General features: G+C 42.0%; 1 protein-coding gene across 1 annotated transcript in view; it reads left to right on the top strand.

The window, feature by feature from the left end:
* Nucleotides 1-8,683: 8,683 nt before the first annotated feature.
* Nucleotides 8,684-11,355, top strand: part of atp1b2a (ATPase Na+/K+ transporting subunit beta 2a) — a 15,042-nt gene continuing 12,370 nt past the window's right edge. The window contains exon 1 of the mRNA XM_048236301.1: nt 8,684-9,126. Within this exon, the coding sequence (XP_048092258.1) occupies nt 9,027-9,126 (100 nt within the window). The 5' untranslated portion in view covers nt 8,684-9,026. The remainder of the gene's footprint in view (nt 9,127-11,355) is intronic.

The raw sequence follows: 11,355 nt of genomic DNA on the forward strand, positions 1-11,355 counted from the left end.
TATTTTTATTTAGGTCTGTAGTTGAAGAATACTCAAACTGTCTGTGAAAGACTGCTCTTTAAAAAGCTTGAGGGTGATTCTCATGAAGCTGTAGGTGAACATGTCAGGGTTCTATTTTCCGAACATGCGAGTCAAGGCAGGGGATCCAATACTTTTGGCAATATAGTATATATCGTCGACGATAATATCGTAATTGTTGTTTTAACAATGTGCAAATTTATATTATCGAGTATTTACGTTTCTTCACTCAAAATCACACATTGAAACCCCATACATTCACTAAATCAGGAGGTGCATGCAGGAGAAGCCCCTGGCTGCAGCAGAGCAAGTCACTAGCGATCATGCTCGTGGGTCCACATAGTGTTAATTTCGTCAGACGAGACGAGAGGAAATATGTTAGTCAACAACCTTTCTTTTCATGACTAAGACGAGACGATGACGAGACAGCAGTAATGTCCTGAAACACTGACTAAGACTATCTTAAGATGCATTATTGTTGACGAAAAAAGACGAGACTAAAATGTTTTGCATGAAATAAAAACTTTGATAAAATCTCTCTTAATTTTCGTCTACAAAATGAGAAGACAGAATATCTAGCTGTTACGTTTTCAAAATATTCCGAATGAGTTCATACGCAACAGCTTTCCTGTAGGCTAGTCTACGTGCTGTTGCTGCAACCCTGTGGCTGCAACACGAAACTACATGGAACAAGAACACTGGAGATTTCTGCCAGAGTTAGCAAGCTAACTACCTAAGCTGCCACAATGCTACATCCCCAGAAGTTGAAGCTTCTCTCATACAAATTAACATCTCCCAGAATGTCCATACGAAAATGTACATCATGTAATGTCAACTATTTAACTAGTTAGACTGATGATGCAATGTTTGCTAGCAAGTAAGCTAATATGGAAAGTTCGCTAGCAAGTTAGCTATGGCTAAGATGGAGAGTCTGTTTGGGGAATGTGTTGTGTTTACATATCGCCATCTAGCTGCAGGCGGAGTAAAACATTAATACTTTGGTCTACGACAGTGTTTCTCAAACTTTTCAGTTTCAGCACCACTTAACTAACCCTAGCTAAAAAAAAAAAGATTATACCTTCTTCAACAGTAGCCTATAATTAGTCTACACTATAGGTCTACTCACTGAACCACTTTGCTTATTGTGTGGATTCATACTGTATGATTTAAACTGGCATATCTTACATAGACAGTGTTGCAGAACTGTTTTTACATACAAGTTGGTTCAATATTGCAAACAACTCATCTATGTTATATTTTACCACGCCTGCTCGCGGACCACTTGGGATAGCTTATGGACCACCAGTGATTCCCGGACCACACTTTGAGAAACACTGGTCTACTTAATATGACAGTGGTCCATTCAAATCTTTTACGCCTATGGTCAAATCCCAGCCGAGCTATAACTGTAGCTCGACTTACCTGTGCATGTAAACATACTGACTGACAAAAAATCAGAATGAGTAATTATAACAGACGAGTAGCCCTGTGGACACACAATATTGTTGGAAAATTGAGATGTGTGAAACACTATTTGACTCAAATGGTAATCAGAAATAATTTGTTATAAAAAAAGACTAAAATGTGTTGACTAAAACTGACTAAGACTAAGATACCTTTAGTTTTCTTTTGACTAAAACTAGACTAAAATGACGAGACTTTTAGTCGACTAAAACTTGACTAACAAAAATTATATTTGAATGACTAAATATGACAAAGACTAAAAAGGACATTTCGTCACAAGACTAAGACTAAATTAAAAATAGGTGACAAAATTAACACTAGGTCCACATTGTCACACGCACACACTAATGTTTATTTCGTGCTTAGTTTTACAGTGAATCCTAAGTAAAGGTTTGAAAGGAACTTCAGCTTCAGACTTTCTCTTGGAAAACTGTTATCTACTTAGCTAATGCTGGCTAGACCATGCCATTGCCACACACACAAGTGGGGGTGCAATTGGAAATGGAAATGGAAAAAGTCTTAGAGTGCCAATGCATTGGTTGAAAAAAAAAAAAAACACAGGCTATTGATTATTATCGTAATGATGCTATCCATAAATAATGAGGTGTGTAGTAACTCAGAATTTTAAAAACACATTTTCAGAGTCTTTTATTGAAGGGTTCAAAGGATATCTTGAGGTTCCGGGTTCCAATTATCGTTATCAAGGGTCCTGTGGGTTACCTGGGCAAAAATGATTGAGATATGAATTTGCATTGTCCGTCGGGCTCGCTCGCCTGGTGGTCGGAGGCCTGGGGAACACACACACAACAGCAAGGTGAACAGCAGGCAGTAGTTCTATTTGTCACGGACAGAAGAAGGCAGGTCGGGAAGAGAACACAAGTTCAAATTCAGAGTCTTTGGTCCATTTGAAGGGTTCAGGGGGCTTTATATCCATAACACTTCATTTCCTCAACACCTGTAAATGAATGGAGACTAAGGATGAGGCTGAAGTTTTGGGCTCCTCAAACTCATAAATATTTCAAGCAATGGGCATGAATGTTATTTCACAGTTAAAGGTAGATAAACTACATGAAGATAACTAAAAATTAACACTATTTACATCATGGACGGGTTATGAACTTTCGGGCCCCTGGGCCCAGATGTATTAAGGGCCCCCCACTAATTGTCGTATATGTGGGAGGGGGGGTTTGGGGGTCCTCCCCCAGATTTTTTTTTATTTGTTTGATGTGATTTCCTGTATTCTGGTGCATTTTGGGGATGGCCAATACTACATTCAATCAGATTCATAGCCTACATCCTGATTTGTTGATATTGAGGAAATGATTCCATGCAAAGGCTTGGGCTTCAGGGCCCCCTGACCTCTTGGGCCCCTGGGCTTGGGCCCGTGCAGTAATCCATCCCTGATTTACATGGAGGAAAAATAAATATTTTTATTTTTATAATTGATAACTAAAAACCTCATTACAATATGTTTTATGTTTTATTTAATTTGACATATACCAGTTTCAAAAGAACTATGACTTTTGGCCGTTTTGATGGTTTAAAATAGGAGATGTTGGATTTGGTCACTTCGAACGTTACCATTTTTAATACGGCAAGGTTTCTGACAATCAACATTCAAATGACCACATTTGACAACATATTGTAACGCAGACGAGAAGTTATGAGACGGAAGGCTGAGGTATCGTTCAAAATCCGGTAGATTTATTTCCTCTACTGATTCACAAGCAACACAGAAGGTGTCCTCTCTAAAACACAAAAACTGATAAATCTATTCAAATCACGGTCCTAATCACTCATCATTCACACTCATCGGCCAACAATACAACACACCTCATTCACAGGTAGTCCACTTCTACTAAATGTCTTAGAACCCCCTATTCTATTCTCTCCCAGACACCTCTCCCCAAACAAAACACATCAGAACTCATTGACACATTCTTTGACATTCTATTGCGCTACACTGTCCCCCCTTTAAGTTCCTTGCCCTAGAGGACAGATTGTTCGTCAAAGCGTTGAAGTGGGCGAAGTCTTCTCCTTGGCCTCAGGCTATTTCGCAGGCTGATGTTTCTGGAGCCACTTCGGTGATGTACCCGGAAGCACAGCACTAAGGGCCAACACAGGAATGTTGTCTGGTGCTGCCGGTCTTCGGTGGGCATGTGGCCTCTGTCCCCTCTCCACTCGACATGGGACGAGACGGTGCTGGATACCAGTGTGCCAAGCGCCTACGAGCCCTCTCCTCCCTGTGGTCGAGGAGGAACATGCCGCCGCTGGACGGCCCTCACCTGCTGGTCTCCGACGGGGCCGACACCCATGGACCCCCTCCTCTCTGTGGTCTTCAAGCACAGGTGAAGCAGGGTTTGGCCAACACAATCCCAAACCTGGTTGATCCTGGTTGTCTCCAGGTGCACCTGGCGCTGCATGTTCAGCTCCTCCAGGTGTTCCTGGAACACTCCCAGAGACCAGGGCAAGGGAATTATAGTCCTCGCCCTCCTCTGAGGTTCCCCACCCATCCCCTGGCACTGCCTCAGGGCAGTTTACCCCAGGGGCATGACACAGACTTCGACGGACAAAGGGATTACAATCCCCTCGGTAAGGAGCCAGCCTATCATAGTGGAGGACCACACACCACGCTCCAGGTCTTTTATTGATATGATAAGTCACTTCCCCAACTCTTTCTAACATGTACGCAGGCCCGTCCCATGCTGAGTTGACCTTGGGCGACCGTCCGTCAAACCATTCACTCATCCACCAATTAAACAATCTGCCTATCAACATCCATTAAACTTTCTGTCTATCAACATCCATTACACTATCTACATTCAACTGTTAAACTATCTACTCTGTCTCAGGCCTTAAGAATACAATCTGGCTCTTTTAAGACTACAGATCCTGTTGAACTGTATCCTCTGCCCACAACTGTTTCAAAATAAAAGTCCTCACTACAATAATTCCCTATTAAATTGTGTATCTATTTAACCTATCCAACGTTTTAACTGTTCAGCCATTCCAACTGTCAGTTGTCATCAACTATGACTCCTATGACTCCCGCCAACTGTTTCCTCTTCCCTCAAATGTTTTGAAATAAGAATCCTCACTACAATAATTCACTATTAAAGAATTTAACCATTAAAACTACTCAACTATTTAACTGTTCAGCCATTCCAACTGTCAGTTATCATCAACTATGACTCCTATGACTCCCGCCAACTGTTTCCTCTGCCCACAACTGTTTGTGTGTTTTTGCATTTTATGTTAATATATTTTTTGCATTTTCATGCACTGGTAATTCCTTAGAATTACATTTTCTAGTTTTTATTCTTCCCACCAAATTAGAATCTTAGTTCAAACTTCAAATCAGCCATTCCAACTGTCAGTTATCATCAACTATGACTCCTATGACTCACACCAACTGTTTCCTAATAAAAGTTTGTTTTTGCATTTTATGATAATATATGTTTTGCATTTTCATGCACTGGTAATTCCTCAGAATTACATTTTCTAGTCAATTGTAATATTTTATACTTTCTGTAAATATCTACTGGTGAAATATTCAAAGTATATTGTAATGCCAACTATACAACATGTATATAATTACATCAAATGTACTGAACATACTGAATTATCATCAAATGTACTGAACATACTACTATGGCAAATTGGACATACTCCATGTCAATTTTTTGTGTAATTGCATGAAAACAGTAGCCTGACGGGCAAGACCCACATTAAAATGTAGGGTCTGGACACTCACCGTTCGCAGTGCTCAGTCCGAGGGGCGGGATAATCAGTTGTCTTTCAAATTCCCTCTGCACGCAATAGGACAGCGGCAGCGCTATGAGTCCCATGCGTTTCCCACCAGCGGAGCTAGTTGGCTAGTTCAAACGTTTGCCTACTTAATAAAAGCTTAACTCGTGTCACACTGTTTGCCAGCAGCAACATCCATCTTATTTGTTTTCAAGTAGCAGGGAATTCAAGCCAAACCGTTGCAACTCTGCCATCAATCATTATGTTAAGCCCACCTAACGACTCTATACACGATTTCATTGGCCTGATTAAGTTTCGATTTCTGGAGCTCACAAGCCAACGGAGAGTTGCTAGACTAGCCCTGGCAGCAAATGTAATTTGCGGCCGCTAGGGGCGCGTCTAGATTTCTAGGCTATGAAAACAGCAGATAGGGTATCGCACCAACAATTCAAGGCCTGGTGGGTTCCAGCGATTTTCTAGGCTGATTTGACATGGAACTAAACTCTCATTCAGGCGTAATGATCCAGTCACTAACCAATTAGTCTGCTGCAGCTCAACCTTGTTGCTGGAAGTTAACCTACAGGGACTATTTTCAGGTGCTGCATGATATCATTGTGCTGCTGTGCCTATAGTGTTCCTTGATTATTACGCTGGAATGAGAGTATAGTTCCATGTCAAATCAGCCTAGCATGTTTAATTTTTCGTTGGTCTTATTACACTTTCTAACTTGAGAGGAGACAAGTTTTAAATAGGAAAATTACCGGAAATCTTAGTCACTTTTAAACGTGATGCTAGCAGGCGAGAAGCTAATGGTCTAATCAGAGTCAATAATCTATGCTAGGCTGGAGCTAAAACTGTTATCGCCAGACTCAGAGAACAGCTGGATGAACTGGAGAAAGGTAAAAATCAATTGTTTAACTCAAGGGGAGAATGAGTGTAATTCCCCAAATGGTGGAATATCCCTTTAAAGTCCTACAATCCAAAAGAGAACTCCCACACCAGTAACTGGCGAAGACAGAAAGTTTATTCCGTCAAAAAATAAAGTGCAAAGTTGATGTTTTCGGTCATCAGAATGTACTGTCACAACATGGTTTTCCAGCAGTGCCTGGATGGACCAGAAAAACTCTGACTATTGTCATCAAGATGGTCACAAACTATTATTGGGGTATACACAGACATGGGCAGTATTTCAATTATATGATTTAAAATACGTATTTAATTACTTTAGCGTATTTTGTAATTTGTATTTTGCAGGATTGGAAAAACTCAAATGTAGTTTGTAACAAAATACTTGGAGGGATTGTATTTGAAGTATTTCAACTACTTAAATACTTCTCATATAAGCCAAAATGTCATCACTCAATTAAATATACTACCCGCTATAACCATGGCAATAGGCAATGCTTATCATAAAGCCAAAGGCCAGAATCTTGGTGAATCTGGTTTTAAGAATAGGCAGGGTGCCTGGAGATATCCTTTGGGCAATTCCTTATATTCAACTGTAAAGTTGACCTAAACATTTCATTAACTTTTTGGAAGAAAAGCATGAAATGTTTACCCATTTTCCATTTCCCTTACTGTGGTATGCCACATTGTGACCAACTTAAATGTGTTAGATCCAACTTTCTTCTATTACGATCCCTCTGAACATGTGTAAAGTTGAAAAAAATTAAAAGAAAAGTCAATTGTGGGAGCCAAAATGGTCAACTTTATCACCCTTCTGTAAGGACAACATGGGGTGTAAAGTCAATTTGTTTGTTTATGTCAATTTTTGTCACCCTGTAGACAACTTAAAGCCCCTTAGAACCTCTTAGAACATGTCAGGAAGTTGAAAGAAATTAAAAAAGTAACTAGGAGCTTGAATTGTCAGGTGTGTTAAGTGCTACAAGACTAAAATTTGAAAACGATACAGATAAGATACTGAGGGAGAATATTAGGACCACAGCCTTTGACCCCATGACCTTGAGTACCTAATAGCTGATGTTCATTCTTACTACAGGACAGTATTAAAACTTGGATTTGACATGAGGATTTATGTAAGTAACATCCGCTGAGGTGTCCTGATATGCAGAAATAATGGAGGAGACGGAGACAAAGACCTCCCGGAGTGGAATTCTCTCCCAAGTTAATTCATTTCGTATATTGGGACACCTTATAGGTTGTTATTCTGTTTATCCCCCATGTTGCCAGCAGGCATGCATTTATAGCACAAGGGAAATGTAGTTCAGTTTAAAAACAGGCCGACCTGTTCAATTTGTTGTATTACTTTCATTGGTTACGGAAAATTATGGTGGGTAGTTTGCTTTGTTACAGTTGATTCCACTGTTGCAAAGCCTGCTTGTCAGTTCAATCATTATTTACATTGATATGGGATGGTGATTACATTTTTTTACCAGATCTACCAGATCAGATAGGTGCCCCAATGTACAGAATTAATAGTCCCCTGCCAGCCAATCAAAAATAGTATTTCTTGTCTCTTGGGGATACATTTTCAATAATATGCCTTGTTAGTATCCCATGATTATTGTGTGGGTATTTTTGTATTTCCAAATGACTAATTACTTGTATTTTAATTAAATACATTTTCACATCAGTATTTTGTATTTTATTTTGTTACATTTCATGAGCCAGTATTTGTAATTTGTAACAAAATAGTTTTTGATGTATTTGTGCCCACCTCTGGGTATACAACTGCTGGCAGTTGAGGAGATCTATCAGGCCTGACCTGATGCAGGTGTGATTGCCTGGACAATAAATTAAGCTTCACTACTTTTTTACATACTGTACCTACCTATGACATCCGTGCAATGCCTAAGAATTCCACTCAATGTTTTGATGCGATATCTGTGTAGTCTCTGGCATGTGTGTGTGTGTGTGTGTGTATGCATGTGCGCACACAATGATTGTGTGTGCAGACAGTTCACTTCTATCCCTTTGCACCAATTACTATTGGCCACCTCTGCTTTGAAAAGTTAGGTCAGCTGTGTGAAAGAGGTTTATGAAGCGCATCTACATCTACAGGACACCACCCATCTGCAAACCTCCCATAAATCACACGTTCATAGGATCCCTTCCTAACGGGTCTCATTAGCGCACAGTGGTTCTCTACAGGCAGCAAAAGAGGACGGACAAAGGGAATCCCAGCCTTAAACCAGTTCGTTCTGTAAGCTGTCAATCATCGAACAGGCGACACAAAATCAAATCACTGATGGAGAGACAAGAGAATAAAGGAGGAGGGCGGGACGACGGGGAGAGCTGAGCGCTGCTACTGGCTGATGACGCCATCTAATTGTGTCGTTCTCTGCGTGTCTGCGAAGATGGAACGGGTAGAGGGAGAGGGATAGAGGCAGTGTGGGGGAGGGGGATGTGGAGCGTCTGTTCTGCAGAAGAAGGGGGAGGGGAGGACGAGAGGAGGGGAGGCAAGGGGAGCGCGAGTGCGCGAGCACGCTTAAAAGCCTCAGCGCGTTTTACCGCAGTATCACTGGACTACCCGCGCGCGCTGCGACACTCCGTCCGGTTTTAAGGGGGGGAGAAAAAAGCGTTTGCTCGCTCACTGAGCCACGCGCATTTAATTTTATTTCATATTTAAAGAAAACAAGCAGACGGCACACTACCTTTCCATAGCACATTTTTAGGTTGCTGACATTTTTCCTTTCTCTTGCCATTCACCAGGGCCGGACGGATTGCCTCAGGGCGCGCGGTGTTCCGTTATACGGTGCTGTCTCACATTTCATCTCAGTCTGTTTCGTTATTTCTCCATCCGCCGCGGGTTGTAGCGAGTAGATCGTACCTGCACCATGTCTAAGGAAGACGATAAGGGAAACACCGGAGGATGGAAGGAGTTCTTCTGGAACCCGCGGACGCACGAAGTGATGGGGAGGACAGCTAGCAGCTGGGGTGAGTGTCTAACGGCGCCGGTACCGATTGTGGCCTTCATTTCCCGTCACATCCACCCCCACCCTACCCTCAGAATCAGTGGCACTTCATATAAAGGCTAATATGTTGCGGTACTGATTCGGCTTCCTGACAGGGGCTTGAGTGTGTTGCGAAATCAGTTGTATGGGGTATCTTTGCCCGCTTTGTCCCAGTAGTGATATGACAAGCGCACTGAGTCGAAGCTGCACTGGTGGCGTTACATAATAGTCCAGATTCACCGCGTCGGCAGAAGAGTTGGCTAAGCACCGTTAATTTCGCCTCGATGTCGGCGTCTGTAGAAATTAATCAACGGATGAGACGCTGTTGCGCGCAATTTTAGTCATAGATCATCTCGGACAGGGTAGCCCGAGCCGGTTCTATTGCTGTCGGTATCAGACCCAGCCAGGGTTTTCCTCCCTTATTTAATTAATTCTGGGTTTTACCGGAACCCTTGCGCAATGCGTCTGGAGAGAGAGAGAGAGAGAGAGAGAGAGAGAGTGTGTGGTGCGCGTGTGTCCAGACTCTTTTCTAGTCTACAGGAGAGGCCTGTACTATTAATTGTCGTACAGTACCTTTCTCTGTCTGTCATAATCATGTGTAGATGAATTTCAGAGAAATGAGGAGATTAGATTTACACAGAAAGAATCTGAAACAGGACGTTACAGCCAGGTAGAAACTGGAGCTTGAAACAGGATTGATTGGCTATAGTTTTAATACATATGGGCCTGCGTGCGCGCGCCTGCTCAGTTGCGTTCACATTCATAATAATAATGTCAGCGCGCAGGCAAGGTTATCGCATGAGGTCGAATCATCGTAAAGATGGAATAGGCCGTTCTTCACCGATTCAGTGACGTGGTTCACGTGACGTGACGTTGGTCTCCACACAGAGACCGTCTGCCTCATCTGGTTCATGCAAAGCTGCCTCATCTTAATCTCTGTCATCCAACATGCTAGCTCAGGGCTCGCGCTGCATAGCGTGCAGGCCCGACATCTAGCGGAAATGCCGCGCCAGCCATCCCGTTAACCAGATATTCGCTTGGACTGCGCGTATTGGGGTGTCCAGAGGGTAGCAGAGCGAGAGATAACCTGAGGTGATGCAGTTGCATGTCACCTCAGTGTGGGTGTGTGTTTTTGTGGGTGTGCATGTGTGTGGGTAGGTGTATATGTGAGAAGAAAGCTGGAACAATGGGAATGAAAAACGTCATGTATATGGATTAGTAGTTAAGGTATTGAATTCACAATTTAAAATGCAGCTGTAGCCACAGCTGACGGTGTCAGATAAAATCATCCAGGGTTTCTAAAGGCTTGCGGAGCAACCCAGGTTATAGAAGGGATAGTGGCCGCATCCGTCAGTGTCCGTGTCCTCACAGTCGGGTTGCAGTCCACCATTACTCTGAAGCCCATCTAATGTAATTGGAATCTACAGGGCTAGACAGCTCTCCCGCTGTACACCGCAAAGCACAACTCACAGGGAGATGATACCATTATGCTTGCCACATTTTGTACAATGCAAGGTTGTGAATCAATGCATCAATTGAAAATAGGGAGGTCATATTGGTCAAAACCTGTCAACTTATCTTCCCTGATATAAACATGTAGCCTGGTCCAATTCTTATTTTATTCAAGACCTGATGGATGGAATATGCATCATTGAGGTTGGTGTGTCAATCAAACAGAACAGATGATTGACAAGGTTGATGACCATGGCAAGAACATAGTAAAAACAGAGATATGTAGATGCAGAGTTAGAGAGATGTTGTGTGTCAAATGAGAGACAGATTGAATGGATACATGGCAAGATGATGACGAAATAGATCAAATGTCATTTTGAGAAATGATTGATTTGGCATCAGGTACCATTTCTAATGGTTTGCAGTATATAGTTGCTGATCGGATCATAAACAGCCACAGCAATGAAGCGGAGTGACTGATAATGACTGACTCTTCTCTATTATTGTGTTACATGGTCCAAATGTAAAGCACTTTGAGCTGCATTCTGTGTATGAAAGGTGCTATACAAATGAAGCTTATTATTATAGAGTAGCCATACATGACTGTGCTACCTGAGACAAATGTAGAATTAACAAATATATTGTAACATTCATGAGCAGTCTCAAATATGCAAATACACACCATAAAACAGGACTGTGAGGCTACATCTATTTCTAGTGATTTCAGTCTTTCTGGCATAGTATTTTTTATTTTTTTGGG

This window comes from Alosa alosa, chromosome 24, assembly GCF_017589495.1.
Source record: "Alosa alosa isolate M-15738 ecotype Scorff River chromosome 24, AALO_Geno_1.1, whole genome shotgun sequence".
Taxonomy (NCBI): domain Eukaryota; kingdom Metazoa; phylum Chordata; class Actinopteri; order Clupeiformes; family Clupeidae; genus Alosa; species Alosa alosa.